Source organism: Macrobrachium nipponense, chromosome 28 (genome assembly GCF_015104395.2).
Source record: "Macrobrachium nipponense isolate FS-2020 chromosome 28, ASM1510439v2, whole genome shotgun sequence".
In the NCBI taxonomy this organism is placed as follows: domain Eukaryota; kingdom Metazoa; phylum Arthropoda; class Malacostraca; order Decapoda; family Palaemonidae; genus Macrobrachium; species Macrobrachium nipponense.
Window position 1 is genome coordinate 46,995,018 of NC_087217.1, and position 18,779 is coordinate 47,013,796.

The 18,779-nt window shown below is 38.2% G+C and overlaps 2 protein-coding genes across 2 annotated transcripts in view; one reads left to right on the plus strand and one right to left on the minus strand.

The window, feature by feature from the left end:
* Window positions 1-15,017, minus strand: part of LOC135201724 (uncharacterized) — a 58,979-nt gene extending 43,962 nt beyond the window's left edge. The window contains exon 1 of the mRNA XM_064230902.1: window positions 14,881-15,017. The gene's annotated coding sequence lies outside the window, so the exon portion shown is untranslated. The remainder of the gene's footprint in view (window positions 1-14,880) is intronic.
* A 134-nt stretch (window positions 15,018-15,151) lies between these two features.
* Window positions 15,152-18,779, plus strand: part of LOC135201723 (inward rectifier potassium channel 2-like) — a 153,802-nt gene continuing 150,174 nt past the window's right edge. Inside the window, exon 1 of the mRNA XM_064230897.1 lies at window positions 15,152-15,439. Coding sequence (XP_064086967.1) covers window positions 15,292-15,439 — 148 coding nt within the window. The 5' untranslated portion in view covers window positions 15,152-15,291. The remainder of the gene's footprint in view (window positions 15,440-18,779) is intronic.

The window sequence follows — 18,779 nt, forward strand, 5'->3', positions numbered from 1 at the left end:
CTGCAATATATGATTATTCCACTGAATTACATATTGGTTTTTTACCATTATACTGTAATCTCTCTCTCTCTCTCTCTCTCTCTCTCTCTCTCTCTCTCTCTCTCTCTCGTTTGAGAGTTGATACTATCTGACAGTTTATGCTAATGTGTTCATTGCAATATGAATTACATATTTCTCTTTCCCATAGTATGTAATATCGATTCTCTCTCTCTCTCTCTCTCTCTCTCTCTCTCTCTCTCTCTCTTGTTCGATAGCTAATATTATTTGTCAGTTTATGCCAATGGGCTCACTGCAATATGAGATTATTGAACTGAATTACATATTGTTTTTTTACCATTATATTGTAAAATCTCTCTCTCTCTCTCTCTCTCTCTCTCTCTCTCTCTCTCTCTCTCTTGTTCGTCAGTGGATGCTATTTGTCCCTTTATGCTAATGTGCTCACTGCAATATGAATTACATATTTCTCTTTACCATTTGATGTCTATCACTTACAAAACATATTCGATGAGCCCTCCTTTCCACGTGACAATATTTAAAAACAAAAAACAAATAACAGCTAAATACTATTGCTAGAAATATATCAAAATACGTCAGTAGGTATCAGCAACATATCTACTTTTTTCAGTCCATCTCACCATTTTCCTTCCCACGTTCCAACTAATCCATTAATGGCATGAATTCATATAAATTGTTTGTTTGTTTGTATGGTGCTTTTACGTTGCATGGAACCAGTGGTTATTCAGCAACGGGACCAACGGCTTTACGTGACTTCCGAACCACGTCGAGAGTAAACTTCTATCACCAGAAATACACATTTCTCACTCCTCAGTCGAATGGCCGAGAATCGAACCCGCGACCACCGAGGTGGGACGCTAATACTATACCAACCACGCCGCTGAGGCACTGAATTCATATAAATCAATTCCAAGATTCCCTACGTGACTCATAACCTTTCCAGTTGTTTAGGTCAAAAAATAGAAATGAGTTGCCATTTTGCGTAAATATTGACGCAGCCAAAAGCAAGAGGGATTGTAAACAAGAAAAGGGAAATAAGGCATGATCCAACCTCCTACTTACTTGGAACACATGCAAGATTTTCCCCTCATGCATAATTTGCAAACATTAGTGTATTCCTAACTTATAATGTAAATTATAACATGCTAAAATCTAAGGTCAAGTAGAGCCTTGTTTCACTAACGAAAATTAAAAATTCATATGAATAAATCATAAATATCCTATCCTAAAATTCCTATATCTTTAACTCAATGCAAAACGCCATTTTCAGCCTGCTTTGCGCTTTCCATAATCCCCAACAACAACAACAACAAAGTAGGTTGTAGGCTTACTCCCCGAGTAAGCGAAAAGACTTAGAAGTCTCATAAATAAACAAAGGACTCTGAGACTCGGTATGAATTGTTACGCTTCGCGAACTGTTCACCGGAGACTTTGCCTCCTCGGTGACGTCATCCAGAAAAAGATATTCTTGTTGTGATAAACAGGAGTATCTGGACCTCCACCCACCTCTTGAAGAATGAATGATAAAAGATTTATTCGTTTATTTATTTTTTTTATTATTTATTTATTTTTATTTTTTTTTTTTTTTTTATTTTTTTTTTTTTTTTTTTTTGGATGGAAGGTTAGCTCACTTGGTCATATATTCTAGCAGTTACCTCCTCTTAATTCTTCCTAATGAACGCCATATTCTTTGGAAGCTTGAATTTTATGCCATTGGCCCCATGGTTGGCTTGTTCCATATGAATAGGTTTCATCTTCTGAATGATAATAATGTATGAAAATAATAATAATAATAATAATAATAATAATAATAATAATAATAATAATAATAATAATATGTGGCGCCGTGGAGGAGTGGGTTAGGTCGTCAATGGACTTAAGTCAAGTTAAGCAACATTGGGGCTGGTCAGTCGTTGGATGGGTGACCGCTCTCCTCGGCGTTGATTCCTTGGGAAAGGATCTTTACCATAATTTCCTCAGTCTACTCAGCTGTAAATGAGTACCTATCCCTGATGGGGTAGGGTCCAGCTATGGGTTAAATAGCAAAACTCAGCAATGATGGAAAGAAATGAAGGAATAAACGACAACGACGTAAATGGAACCTCTGGCAACAGAGGAGCTTCGTCCGGCAACCAGGTATTCAACCCAATTGAAGGGGAAGACGGTCAGGTACTTGGAGGTCGTCATCCAGCAACTGATCACCACAACGACAGTCATCAACAGCCTGAGATTGGAGCTACAGAAGCAAAAAGGATGAAATGGACAAGAGAAGAAAATAAGGAAATATGGAGATGCTATATCAGAAGCAACCCGACGGAGAGAAGATATAGAAGAAGATTGGTCAACATCTGGAATGAGAGGAATAACACCCCCCAAACAGAGCAAAGGCTGGCAGACCAAGTAAGAAACATAAAGAAAAAGAACTGGCTCTCCCCAACAGAAAGAGAAGAACTGGAACCTCTGGCAACAGAGGAGCTTCGTCCGGCAACCAGGTATTCAACCCAATTGAAGGGGAAGACGGTCAGGTACTTGGAGGTCGTCATCCAGCAACTGATCACCACAACGACAGTCATCAACAGCCTGAGATTGGAGCTACAGAAGCAAAAAGGATGAAATGGACAAGAGAAGAAATTAAGGAAATATTGAGATGCTATATCAGAAGCAACCCGACGGAGAGAGGATATAGAAGAAGATTGGTCAACATCTGGAATGAGAGGAATAACACCCCCCAAACAGAGCAGAGGCTGGCAGACCAAGTAAGAAACATAAAGAAAAAGAACTGGCTCTCCCCAACAGAAAGAGAAGAACTGGAAAGGGAAATGTCACACGACAACGAATTACACGAAGATGAACTGAGAGACGATGCCACAGAAGACGACAGGGAGGATGAGGTATCAAACAACGACACACGAAGAAACACCGACGAAGTAACAGAGAGGACGGAATGGGTAGAAAAGATTAGACAATGGATGGAGCCAGATACAGAGAGAACAAAGATCCCCTCCAGGAAAGCCTACAACACCAAGAAATTAAGGGAGAAAACAAGTGAGGTCAATGAAATAATGGGCATAATACACACCACCAGTATCACAGAAACAAATAACTTGGTATATGCAGGAGCAAGATTAGTAGCAGAACTGATGGGGACACGAACACCAACGCCACCAACACAACCAACCCAACAGAAACCAAAACAGCAACCTCCTTGGAAAAGGCGCCTGGAAAAGCAAATCATGGTGATGAGATCTGACTTGAGTAAACTGAAAGAGATGGCAGAAAAAAGGCTAAGAAGCAAGAAAACAAGGGAGGAACTCAACGAGAAATACAAAGTACACGAGAGGGGACTAAACAACACAATAGAAGATGTAAAACAGAGGCAACTGGAATACAATACTTACAAGCTCTGGAATAAGACTAGCACAGGTTAATATCAGGAGAGGGATCTTCCAGGGCGACTCACTGTCCCCACTACTCTTCGTAGTAGCCATGATTCCCATGACAAAAGTACTACAGAAGATGGATGCCGGGTACCAACTCAAGAAAAGAGGCAACAGAATCAACCATCTGATGTTCATGGACGACATCAAGCTGTATGGTAAGAGCATCAAGGAAATAGATACCCTAATCCAGACTGTAAGGATTGTATCTGGGGACATCAGGATGGAGTTTGGAATAGAAAAATGCGCCTTAGTCAACATACAAAAAGGCAAAGTAACGAGAACTGAAGGGATAAAGCTACCAGATGGGAGCAACATCAAACACATAGATGAGACAGGATACAAATACCTGGGAATAATGGAAGGAGGGGATATAAAACACCAAGAGATGAAGGACACGATCAGGAAAGAATACATGCAGAGACTCAAGGCGACACTCAAGTCAAAACTCAATGGAGGAAATATGATAAAAGCCATAAACACATGGGCAGTGCCAGTAATCAGATACAGCGCAGGAATAGTGGAATGAACGAAGGCAGAACTCCGCAGTATAGATCAGAATACCAGGAAACATATGACAATACACAAAGCACTACACCCAAGAGCAAATACGGACAGACTATACATAACACGAAAGGAAGGAGGGAGAGGACTACTAAGTATAGAGGACTGCGTCAACATTGAGAACAGAGCACTGGGGCAATATCTGAAAACCAGTGAAGACGAGTGGCTAAAGAGTGCATGGGTGAAGAAGGACCAATAAAAGTAGACGAAGACCCAGAAATATACAGAGACAGGAGAATGACAGACAGAACAGAGGACTGGCACAATAAACCAATGCACGGACAATACATGAGACAGACTAAAGAACTAGCCAGCGATGACACATGGCAATGGCTACAGAGGGGAGAGCTAAAGAAGGAAACTGAAGGAATGATAACAGCGGCACAAGATCAGGCCCTAAGAACCAGATATATTCAAAGAACGATAGACGGAAATAACATCTCTCCCATATGTAGGAAGTGCAATACGAAAAATGAAACCATAAACCACATAGCAAGCGAATGCCCGGCACTTGCACAGAACCAGTACAAAAAGAGGCATGATTCAGTGGCAAAAGCCCTCCACTGGAGCCTGTGCAAGAAACATCAGCTACCTTGCAGTAATAAGTGGTACGAGCACCAACCTGAGGGAGTGATAGAAAAACGATCACGCAAAGATCCTCTGGGACTATGGTATCAGAACGGATAGGGTGATACGTGCAAATAGACCAGACGTGACGTTGATTGACAAAGTCAAGAAGAAAGTATCACTCATTGATGTCGCAATACCATGGGACACCAGAGTTGAAGAGAAAGAGAGGGAAAAAATGGAAAAGTATCAAGATCTGAAAATAGAAATAAGAAGGATATGGATATGCCAGTGGAAATCGTACCCATAATCATAGGAGCACTAGGCACGATCCCAAGATCCCTGAAAAGGAATCTAGAAAAACTAGAGGCTGAAGTAGCTCCAGGACTCATGCAGAAGAGTGTGATCCTAGAAACGGCGAACATAGTAAGAAAAGTGATGGACTCCTAAGGAGGCAGGATGCAACCCGGAACCCCACACTATAAATACCACCCTGTCGAATTGGAGGACTGTGATAGAGCAAAAAAAAAAAAAAAAAGATATAATAATAATAATAATAATAATAATAATAATAATCAAAAGCCACAGTAGTGTTAAAATATATTATTGTACAATGGTAAAAATGCAAGGAGAGACTTCGGATACTGCTTCGTATCCCTCTTCAGTCAGACTGAAGAGGGATACGGAGCAGTATCCGAAAGTCTCTCCTTGTATTTTTACCATTGTACAATAATATATTTTAACACTACTGTGGCTTTTGATTGTCAATATTATAGCCTCGTTACGGAGTTTCCTTAGTTCAATAATAATCATCATCATCATATCATCATCACAGGAAGACTGGGAACGATCCCAAGATCCCTGAAAAGGAACCTGGAATAGCTAAAGGCTGAAGTAGTTCCAGGACTCATGTAGAAGAGTGTGATCCTGGAAAAAACGCACATGGTAAGAAAAGTGATGAACTCCTAAGGAGGCAGGATGAAACCCGGAACCCCACACTATAAATACCACCCAATCGAATTGGAGGACTATGATAAACCAAAATAATAATAATAATAATAATAATAATAATAATAATAATAATAATAATAATAATAATAATAATAATAATAATTTATTAGATAAACTTCCAAAGAAAATAACTTTTATTAGGAGAACAAGTAAAACAAAACGGTAAAAAGGAGTGTTGAAAAAAAAAGGTAAAAATAGCGAAAACTAATAAAATAAAGTTTAAAGCAAAAGGGATCGCTAAACACCTTACCAGAAATAAATCAAGAAAATGGAATCAAAACAAAATGTAGCAACACCTCTCCTAGTGTGTTGCACCAAACGAGGCACCTCTGCCACATATCCCTCTTGCAGGAACGTTGTATCTCTTTCTTAAACCAAAATGAATATTTCCTTTATTACAAGTTACAAGGATTAGGATGTCTCAAAGATTTGTTAGTCCATCCGAGGAGACATCGCATGCTCAGTTATTTGCACCTACTTCCCCTGGCCCGGTGCAGCTTAGGCTATGTACCTTGCCTGACGCACTGTAGGTGGTAGGTACAGAGAATAGGCACTACTGGAAGTTATTTGCAACGTAGCTTTGGTCACCAGGTAGGATGCTCTCTGTCTTTTACTTGCAACTCTAGCCTCAGTCTCTTCCTATGCACCTGTCAGGCTGTTACTCACTAACAAAGTCCCAGATCGTGGAATAAAGCACCGTACATTGAAACCCTAAATAGAATAGAATTACATATACCGTTGTCTCTTTAGTAACCGTAAGAACGGATTATATTCTCTCCTTGTTATTTATGCAAGAAAACTAAAATTAGGACTGACATTTCAGATAGTAGGTAGCGGATTAGCATAATTACTCCGCTTGATATTAGTATCGTTGGATACAGCTACCTGAAGGTCAGTAATAGTTACTCGTGAACTGGGAATGTAGTTTTTAATCTTATCAAGTATTGGTGTTTATTTTGTGAGATTTGCCTGGAATGAAATCTGACGAGATACAAAAAATGCAGGTGTTACTCCTACAAACCATTTTCTTTGATAAATTAAAGAAAACTCAAAATAATAAAGGATATCTAAGATATTTTAAGTCACTCAAATGATCCCGATGAAGAGAGGGGAACACGGTTACTTGTTGAAGTTAATGCGAGTCATATCTTTTAGTTTAGCTAATAAATGTTTATAATGTGATTTAAATCATTTTTAAGAACACTCAAGCTTTCATATTTCATACCGAGACGCTTTAGGCGAGCGATAATCCAGCTGAATACTACTCGCTTATGAAAATGAGCTAAATGTTTGTGAAAACTTCCTGTACAGAGATTTAATGTCTTTTGTAGAAGAGCCTTATACTCAGCTCTATTAATTAATTAACTTATTTATTTATTTGTAACTGGGAGAGATAAGAGCATTGGACATAGATAGGAGCACTGAGGTGGCTGTCTTTTCTAGTTATACTAGAACATTCAATATATACTTCACATTTACATAACAATATTGCCCACATTCCCAAACGTAGGCCTATGACAGTATCAGTACAATGGATTCATAAGGCCTTTCCTCGATGATTTATTAATTTACCCATTGATTTTCGTCCTTACTTATACTTTTATCCATTTTTTTATTGACTTACGGGCTGATCGTGTAAAACTGTTATTGTTCATGATTTCGTGAACACCCTTCACCCCCTATTCTTCTTCTATCGGGGAACATGGAAGGAGGAATGAATGATCAGATTCCGTAAAGTGTAAATATATGACAGAGCTAAACATTTCGTCGATAACTTGAAGCCCAAGCACTGGGACCTGTGAGGTCATTAAGAGTAAATAGGTTTGAAAGGTGTAACAGGAGGAAAACCTCAAAGCAGTTGCACTATGAAATAATTGTTAGGAGAGGGTGGATAGCAAGATGGAGGTAAGATAATATGAAGGGAGGTACGGTAAAAAGAACGAAAGGGGTTGCAGATAGGGGCCGAAGGGGCGCTGAAAAGAAGAACTCATGAAACACATTATATAAATAATGGTAGTATCTATCATCTTTAGACAACCATGAAATTGCTGTTATAAGAAAACTCCCAGATCATAGCCACCAGTATATATCATGTATATACGTATTAAGATGATTTTGGCGGAGGAGATCTCATATTAATGAATGGATATTTATATCTCAAAATAATACTAACACCCTAATTATCAATATACTCATTACATACACTCCTCTATATTTCATGAAAAATATGTAGATTTTATGGCTGACATCCAGAAACTTATGATATGGTCCCCTAGACTGTAGATTTTCCAGAACTAACCAGAAATAATCTCCATAGATCCAGGAAGTTTCCAGGCCAGGGTGGAAATCAGTACTTGTTACATTTGCAAGTTTAATACATTCAGTTACGTAAGCACTGCTGACTGACGAGATCTTTGTGTTCCATGATATTATAGAGGCTATTGCTGTATATCCGCCTTAGAAGATATTGAAGATATTAAAGGAAAAGTGCTTTATACATGACTAGCGTTCATGATAAAAGATTGTGAAATGTTAAAACGTAGTGCATTATTATTAATGAATGAAGTAGTTTATTGGATAAATAAAAAATTGCTAACGTGACTACGAACTAACTCAGTCCAAATGCAACATGCATTTTGGGGAATGATTTCGTACATAAAACAGTTGAGGTATGATATATTGGTCTGAAAAAAAGAATGCTAAAATGGTTGCAATCTAACTGAATCCAAAAACGGCGGGCATCTTGGGGAATGATTACTTGTAAATTGTCATATAATTCTTGATTGCTACGTGACAGAGGAGACGTCGTTGAACCACACGAAGGGTAAACAGGTAACAAAACCTATACTTAATTCCAGTCGCGTCGTCCCCACTGCGAAATTATTATATTATTTGCTCGGGAACTCGGCGTCCTTTTGCTCATCAGCTGTTCCAGGTACGATGGATGGCCTGGCCTCGGTTCTTCGTCTCTGATGCCTTCTCTTTGCCAGGTCTGGGTGACATATATGGCGACGTAGAAGAGGAAGCCGATGCCGAAGAAAGAATGTTAGCCTAACAAACACTTTTTTTTTTCTTTTTTTTTTCTTTTTTAGAAGTTATGACGCAGGTATTACCTGAGAGCACCACAAGACATACCATAGATCTGAGGTTGTGTTAGCGTCGCAGCGAAAGAAAATAGATTGCCGTGTTTGTTGCACACTATGATATCCTCTTTTATTATTTTCTTTTTTTATGCAAGAGAACAACAGATTAGACGCTCACTGATTTTGTTGTATACAGTGGAATGTCAAAAGATGACATACTTTCTTATTACATTATTTTACTTTATTTTTTTATTTTTGCCGGGAAGAGAACAAACAGCAGATTAGACGTTGTTATGGAAAATCTGAAAATTTTCAGTGAAGTATATAATTTATTAGGTAGATGTTTAAAGAGCGAATGAATTTTTTCTAATTAGCAACTTAGCGCTTGATAACTTCGTATTTCATCGTAACTTATGCTTACATTTTTTCAAAAAAATTCTTGTTGATTAGAAATTGTAACTGGCCTATTCAATATATCAACTTGAGCTAAGATAAGAATAAATGATACTTTTCAATAACATGAATTCCTTTCTAAACGACTCTTCATACACTGACATAATAATATTTCAGTAATATTTTCTTGCAATTAAAGTACAGAGAGCAACAGTCAAGGTCAATATAAATATGACGCAATAAGTATCATGATGAGCAGATAAAAAAATAACTTACGAATTACTTTATTTGACCAACATTTTTCATAAACTGACATAAAAATATTTCAGTAATAATTTCAGGCAATTAAAGTGCAGCGAGCAACATTTACGGTAAATACAGAGATGACGCAAAAGGTATCACGATTTAAGAATACGCTTATGAACTTCGATGGACACCAGATCACTCACATTACTAGACTCTTCTTGTTTTCTTGTTGTGTTTGCGGCATGGATCCTGTGTGTGTGTGTGTGTGTGTGTTTGTTTGTGTGTGTGTGTGTGTGCGTGTGTGTGTGTGAGAGAGAGAGAGAGAGAGAGAGAGAGAGAGAGAGACCTTCGGGTTTCAGTTGAAAAAAAAAAATCGTTCATATTGGATTCATTATCTGCTTATTGCAAATCATGTTGTTGGATAAACATACTATTATTTTTTTTATTGCCCTTTAACCAAAAACAGCACAGATTCGAAATTCCTTTGTGACATTTGAATTAATTATTCATTTCTCAACAAATACGAAGTCTCCGTTCTCCTTATCGGGGGTCGATGACCCTCGGTATTGCGACGCAAGCATTCTAACCAGTCAGTCATTCTCTCAATCAACTCACTTCGATTTTGAAAATTGTTCAAATTCGATTTTGAAAATTGTTCAGAACTTCGATTTTGAAAATTGTTCAGAAATTCGATTTAGAAAATTGTTCATAACTTCGATGTAGAAAATTGTTCAAATTCGATTTAGAAAATTGTTCAAATTCGATTTAGAAAATTGTTCAGAATTTTTATTTTGAAAATTGTTCAAATTCGATTTTGAAAATTGTCCAGATCTTCGATTTTGAAAATTGTTCAGAACTTCCATTTAGAAATTGTTCAAATTCAATTTTGAAAATGGTTCAAATTCGATTTAGACAATTGCAGGCTGAACATATTCATGATGATCCTTCTCTAATATTTCTTCAGATTCTTCAAAAATGAAAATGGAAGGTTATCGAAACATTTTTGTTGTAGAAAGATACAATTTTTGTTTTCTGCTCCAATTCTCTTTCGTCAGACTGTTCCATATGCATATCCCGAAAATTGGCAAAAACCGTCTTCATGTATTTACCGGATGATGGGGTCACTTGTCTTACATTCTAATCACGTACGGTGCTATTGCTAAATAAGCCCTAAAAGATTTGGCTCCGATGACGTCACGACGCATGCGCAGAGATAACTCACTAATAGCCGAATTGGTTTGGATTAAATTACGGAAATAAGAATTCAGTAGATCCACTTAGATTAACAGCGAACCGACATCTCTTGAATTTGGTTCCAAATACGGCGAGGAGCATGCGCAGAGATTACATACTTCCGCCAAACTTGTCTGGTTACATTATAAGAGGAAATACGAACCAAGTAAAATTTTTTAAAGTTAGCTAAGGACTAACTTTGGCGCATCCTTGCCTCTTCTCGCCAAATGAATTTGCAGAACTAGATTGCATTATCATAAGTGATTTAGCAATTACTGTTTTATACGAAGTAATACTTCGATGTAAACGTTTAGGGCTGTTTCGGTTACATGGAAATTGCTAAAGAAGAAGTGAGAGAGAGAGAGAGAGAGAGAGAGAATATGAAGTATCAATGAACACAATAATTCTGTTGTTTCCGCCCCTCCTCTAAAATAGGAAGAATATCATGATTATAGCAAAAAAATGAAATACCCTACACTTTGATCATTTGGTACATTTTCGGACCAAGAATTCAAGATTTTATGATATATAAACCCAAGAGCTGGGACGCTTTCAGCCAATCAGCGCTAAAGACAGTGATAAGAGGGTGCTGGAGTGGTTGGACAGCAAAATAAAAAGCTCCAGAAAATAAAGGAGATGACGTACTAAGAAGTAATAGTGAGAGGTTGCACACCAAACTGAACTAAAAAACAAATAATAAAAATAAAAGCTGAAATGGAGGTAAATAAGAAGCTAAAAAGTTGATACAGCTAGGGGTCTATGGTGCACTGCAAACACGCTTTAGCTATGCTGACAGTGCACCGCTTGAGGTTCACTGACAGCTTCACCCCTCTACGGGAACTTGAACGCAAAGGTTTAAGATACGGAATTTTAGTTGAATTGTAAAAGGATGGTGGAAATTAAATATTAAAGTTAAGCGGTGAGACCACGATTAAAATCATTTAAAGGTAATAATCACTTAACTTATTTTATTCAATGTTTTACCCTGTACCTTCTAAAATGTAAGATATACTACTCTGAAAAATAATTAATTAACAAAATTAAAAACATATGAATATTCAAACCCCAACAATAAAAACATGACCACTAATCAGAATGATAGACAGATCAGAATCGGATTAATGCTAATTACCCATCTCGACCTGATTCTTAGAGAGCTGCTGCATCGGGAAAACCAAACAATCAGGTCAACTTAAACTTCCAAGGCAGAGAAAAATAGAAACTAGTTATAATGCGACTTGAAAATGTAAGGCGACAGAGATTGCTGTTCAAATTTCCAGAGAGAATTTGAAGATTGACGGAAGAAAGTGGTGAGAGAGTTTTTTTAGTTTTTTTTTTTTTAGAAGTCTAGAACTTTCCTCTGTTTTTTGGCTTTCTCTTTAGCTCATTTTGTTAGGCTTTCGTATGTCATCGAACATGTCACTGAACACGTATACTACGCAATGTAAACTGATAAACAAATAAACAACACTAGCTTTTTAAATTAAGGGCAGGCGGAAGAGTGTGCGTCTCTTACAAATACTTCTCAGTTGTATATTGATTCGAAGACGCAAGATTAGACAATTTGAATGAAATTATGGTTAATTGATACGTTAACTGATTTAATTGTCTTTTCGTCCGTTGAATGCATTAGTTTTAGAACTGCATTTCTATTTTAAGAATTTAAGACATCACTGAAAGACAACAAAAAATACGTGCTTTTAGGAAAAATGGTTTGAGCAAACCTGTACAATAACAGAAGAACATTAAAATGGTATTCATTTACACATCTCGAGTGAAAAACTGACATAACCCGTCACTTCAGTTCCCCCTGAATCCACAAGGCTCAAACTCCTAATTCGTTTCTGTCTGTACAAACTTATCAGACGCGTAGCTCATCTTCCTGCTCAGCTTCTTATTCAACTGCAGGGTGATCTGAATTAAGTTTGCATTTACAAGTCATCCGCTTGACCCCTTTGGCAGCCGAGAATTATTATAGAAATGGCGCTTATAGGATGCGCAGACCAGTCGAATCTGGTGTCCCGCAGGGTAGCGTTTCGCAACCTCTGTTGTTTTAGACACAATGAGTAGCTGTCAGCCATGAAAGTCAGAAAAAAATGTATGATACGAAGGCAATGGAACTCTTAATGCAGTTATGCATTGCTCCTGGTGTGAGACAAACTGGTTACAGGTCCTTCAGTTAACGAAATCGTCACTGGCGTTAAAGCTGCCAATCCAGAAAAAATGGGCCGAAACTGACCAGCTGCTTTCGTGCTTCGCTTCGACCCCATGATGCACTGTGAATCGGTAACAACTTCTGAAGGACCTCAGTGAATAAAGAAAAAAAAAGTGTGTGGTAATTGTTGGTGTTACCTACGATACCTAACCTTTATCAAAGGACTTGAAATCGCTCACTTCAGGGCTTTTATATTGCTTTCTTTGCATGAAAAACTCTTCCTTGGGTATCTTCCAAAAACTATTTTAAAAATGTCTCCAAAGATTGCCCTCGCCAGCATTGATATCTTGCCGATATTTAGAGGCGTTTTAGTCTAGCCTACCAGCTACCCGACCGGCGACGTCCGCCAGACCCATTTCCTGCATATCTACGGCACAGTCATTCTTGGAGCGTTTAGAAATCAGTGCCTCACGATTCTGCGGGCATTTCAAAAGTACTGACACTCAACCCTCTAACCTTCATCGCTCATTTCCTCATTATTATCTCGTCGTATTCACCTGCCGATCTGTTTGCCATTGTGCCCATATTAAGTTTCACCATACCTGTGTTGACTGGTTCAGTTTTTGTGTTTTTTTTCTTTTTTGTGTTTTTTACATGTGGTGGGGGGTGGGGACCCTTTGCAGTATCTATGCTGTAAGTGAATGATTAACGAGATAATAGCTCTTCGCCCTGTTCCATATGAATGTCTGTGTATTATGACTCACGATCATAGATTTAGTTAGAGTGATGGAGATGTACTCTTCGTGTGACCTCAATTAAGAAAAGTCTCTTCACTTAGTGGAATAAACTGCCACCAGAAGTTATAAACAGCAACAGTGTGGAAGAGTTCAAAAGAAAGCTAAACAAAATCATTAGAAGGACGCTGTGAATGAACATTAAAACCTGTTCCTGGAGATATGCAAGCACACGACGATGTCTCCTCGGATGGACTAGCAAGTCTTAGAGACATCCTAATCCTTGTCATTCCTTCTAAGTATTTCCACATTCCTCAATGTTTTTAATTCTTCTTATAGCACATATACCTCGCAAACATTCCATCTTCACAGCTTCCAACTTTTTTTCTCTTTATTCACAGCCAATCTCTATAGTTTACATCATTAGAAGAGAAGACTAGGCCTAATAATCGGATCGTGCGTTTTAACTATTGGTGATACGTTTTCTTCCTTTGTGGCACTGACTTGAATATATGGTAAATCTAGAGTATACTTATCCGCGGCGGCCTAGACTATGGCAGTTGCGGTTTTCTTTTGCAGTTTTACCTCCTGAACAACAATTTTAAGTAATATTTATTCGGACGACTGAAATTAACTCCCCAGGGGTCAGTACTAAACACGGTTAAATACATTGGACGGCCCCCAATCCCTAGTGGATGTCGTAGCCACGGTTACATTCCTTGCAGTCCGTGCGGACTGCTTCTGTAAAAATACTGAATACACACACACACACACACACACACACACACACACAGACACACACACACACACACATATATATATATATATATATATATATATATATATATATATATATATATATATATACAACGTGTGTCTGTGTGCTTTCTTGAACGTGAGTTTGCAAAGTCAAAGGTGATAGGCCTCAGAATGATTAAGATCAAATTGTGAAGTAATATACTAAAATTCTACTAATAATCATTAGACATATATACTATACGTACTTTATGATTCAACACACATCAGCAATTACTAGCATTCCTTTTAAATAGCTCTCTAGACCGACGTTCTTTGGACATCGGTCTAGTCCCGACCTCGTGCATAGATACCAAAACTTGTGAAATCCCTCTCATTACCACGACACGTGCGCATGAACGCGCACGCACATGCATATGCATACAGATTGCTTGTTGTAGCAGCTAGTTAACACCGCGTCACGCTCTCTTGCGGCACCTGGGAAGTCAGTCATTACTGCTCCCCCCTGAGGAGCAACACGTGGTTATTGGCAGGCGGTGTTACACTTACATTCTGGCCACTGAGTAACTTCCTAACTTCCACCAAACCAGGAGAAACACGTGATAAAAAGAGCCCCATCATGGTATACTCACCTCTCGGGTATCCGACGATAAAGGTCACATTCTGAGAGAAAAAACTAAAATTACCTGTTGGTCTCCCTCCCACTTCGATGTCCTTTGAATGCGCGCTGAAGGACGTTGGCGAATCGTGTATTTCGTGGGTTTTATTTCCTCCGCAGGAACCTATGATCAAAGCAGCATTGGAGCGTGAGCCGCATTCGTGAGCTTGAACGCAGACCAGGCCGTCAACAATGAAAGTTGTTCTCGTGTGATTTCGTAAGAAGCGAATTAGGACCAACAAGCACGAAAAAACAGTAGTTGGCAACGGATCGCGACTTCTGAACCGCGGGGAAGTCTCTCTCTCGTCTCTCGATCTCGGCCCAATGTTTACTTACAGTCAGTTCTTGAGACGTCGGTGAATATTATAGCGGCGAAGTGGCGAGTGTCAGAGACAGACAGCCACAGTGTGTGCGTGTGACAGTTTCATTTTTTTACGCGATGGGGAATTTGTCGCAAGACAGCGACTGCTACTGTTCGGAATCGACGGAGTCCATCCGCTGGGAGAGAGTGAATCTCATGGGCGCGCCCGGGGTGCCGACGTCACCAGCTTCCCTGAAGGCCCAGTATCAGAGGCCGTGGAGAAGAGGTAATGTAGTGGGTTTTAATATGCTTTTCTTCTTCTTGTTAGTCATGTTTTAGACTTACAATCCAACTTCTGAGAATGTACCTGCTTTTCCCAAGTCTTATCTCGATTCAAATCATAGGTCTAATTTTGCAGACTTGTGGAAGGCTCGTTTTCCGGTAATTTAAATGCTTCCTCTTCTTATCTTCTTCTCATAAGTAAATTTAATTACAGGTCAGTCATACTTAATTACAGACTGTGGTAACGGTGTAATTGGTTTTAAAAGTTTTTCTTGTAACTGATGTTTTAGGCTTAAGATTCCCAAGTCTTATCTCGATTCTCCCGTAATTTAAATGTTTCCACTTCTTATAAGTAAATTTAATTACAGGTCATTTATACTCAAGCACAGACTGTGGAAAAGGTGTAATTGGTTTTAAAAGCTTTTCTTGTAATTGATGTTTTAGACTTAAGATTCACAAGTCTTGTCTCGATTCCAATCATAGGTCAAATTTTGCAGACGTGTGGAAGGTTCATTCTCCTTGAATTTAAATGGTGCCTCTTCTTGTAATTAAATTTAATTACAGGTCAGTCACAATTAAGTACAGATTGTGGAAAGGGTGCAATTGGTTTTAACATGCTTTTCTGGTAATTGATGTTTTAAAAGGCTTAAGATTTGAATTTTTTCGTGTTCGTACATTTTCGAAGATGTCTCGATTAGAATGATCATTGGCTGGGTCAAATCGTGTAGACTTGTGGAAAGTTCGCTCTCTGGGAATTTAAATGCTACCCCTTCATTAGTGAGTTTAATTACAGGTAAATTACAGCCGGTGGGGGAACATATAATTTGTTTTAGTATACTTTTCGTGTAATTATTGTCATTCTCCCACATTTTCTGTCAGTTTATCAAGATTAAAATCATAAGTCTAATCGTGTAGACTTGAGGAAGGTAGGCTCGCTCGCAGGGAATTTGAATGCGTTCGTTGCATAAAGTGAATTTGATTACAGGTATATTATACATTCAAGTACAGCCCGTGGAGAAGATGTAATCGGTTTCATTATACGTTTCTTGTAATTGGTGTTGTAGGCTTATATTAATGAGTTTGTTCCACGCTTTTCATGTACGATTCAAATCGTAAGACTAATGGTGCAGACTTTGTGAAGGTTCGGTCTCTCTGGAGAATTTAAATGCTGTCGCTTCGTAAAAGTGGATTTAATTGCAGTATATTAAGCTTTGAATAGCCACTTATGTTACCAGCTAATATTTCATCGCCCTGGATTCCTTACCTGTTAGAACTGGTTAACTATCAGTCAAGTTGTAATACACAGACTCAATCCCATATTTAGCCCTGGAAAGTCGAACAAAGGAAAGTTGAACTGCGACAAAACCTTAACTTTTCTAAAACTACTATGAGATTCAGGGTCTCTGTAACACGGTTTTTTTGGACTTTGCTCCTTGTCAAAGCATCGGATGTAGCTGAAAGTTGACATGTATATTTTACAAACACACACAAATTTTATCAGCATTATCAATAACCTAAACCCGATAGTTTTAATTTTTATAGAGTAAAAATGATCTAGCCGACGCCATGGCCAATGATTACGAGCCAAGAGTCGAAAAACATTCACTACGTAAGCAAGGTACACAAACAGCTTTTGACTAAATGTTGCCCCGCCCATCCACCAGACAGAAATTCCATCGGCTCTGAAACCCAAAGACTTTATGAATGGCGGAACGATACATAGATGTGGGTGGGGTATCAGTGCTAGCGTAGTAATACTACTATAGCAGTAGTGCCGCAACAGTATAGCAGTAATATACATGAATTAAACGTTTAGACCAACTGCTGGGATCCTTGAGGATCATTTAGCACTTCTTACAACTACTCGAGAAATTAATTTTTATAGCCAGAAGTTAAATTTTCTAATCCAACAATGCCCATGGTAGCCTTCAGTGTTATCCTGAATTATAACGAGGCGAAAGTGGGTGGAGCCTCATGAAGTCACCATTCTGACGATAATTATTGGTGAAGGTTTAAAGCCAATATACGGTACCGGCTATTTTTTTTCAGTAAATAGGTAGATAGCCAATAAATAAAAATTGCTTGACATTGGATATAGCAGTTATCAAATCAAGCTTGCCTACTATGTTTTTGGTAATTACCAACTATTCCCTACATCTTGTCAATCTGATGGTGACCTATAAAGTAGGCTGTAATTTCTTTGGAAACTTATTTTGGGAGTTAGACTAATAATCGAAGTGTTTTTGTATTTATTAACATATTTTGTTGGTTTGTTCATTATGACAATTTTCAGTGGAGAGGTTCCAGAGTTCATAAAGGTGTACTGCTTTGCTTGTATTTAAGTTTGTATGTCATTGTTGCCAGAGGTTTAGCCTTCGTTACGTATAGCCAATCATCCATCGAGAAAGAGGGAAGAAATGATGTCATAAATTACGTAACGAGTGTGTTCGAAACCTTTTCTCTGAGTAAGTTGGCCCGTCTTCAAAAAAGGTCACTTTTACATTGTAAGTACCAAATTTATTCAACCTACGTAGTGCAGAATACGCTCAAAATTTATGTGTTTATATAATATGCATTCTGAATAAGCGTTATATTTATGAAAGGCATAGATAAAAAGTTATTGCGAAAAAACCGTGTTACAGAGGCCCTGAATCTCATAGTAAACAAGTTAAACTATCTAACCAAACCTGACTTGACCATACACGTTGCCCCATCACGCACACACACACTCACACACACACATACATACATACATACATACATACATACATACATACATACAAGCTATCTCGTTTCTCTTCCACGAAACGCATAACGACACCGTCATATCCTGATGTTCATCTTCATCATGATAATGGCTTAACGGTGATTACTGTATCGGAAAAATGCAGTTTTTACTTTGTATATATACTTTATATTGTTAAGATATCGCTGGTGTGTTTCTATTTATTTCAATAAGTATGTTTTTAAAAACAAACCACTCATAAGTTGTGATGTATAAAACTTAGGCTTAGGGCACTATAGTAGGAGGTAATTCCACGGAAATGGTTCGCTTCTTTATGTCAATAATAAAGAAAAAACCACTTCTGCCCAGAGGTTGAAAATCTCTCTCTCTCTCTCTCTCTCTCTCTCTCTCTCTCTCTCTCTCTCTCTCTCTCTCGTCCTGTATGGTATCCTGTCTACGATGAAGGTATTTGTATCGAACTTGGGACTAAAGCGCCTAAAATAATGGCGAACAGAGTATTTCCTTGCGTTAGAAAAATGAAAGGTTTATTAAACTAGACCTCGGAAGTTAACAACCAACAGAAAACACGCTACAGGCGTAGCAGCTAAGATATATGAAG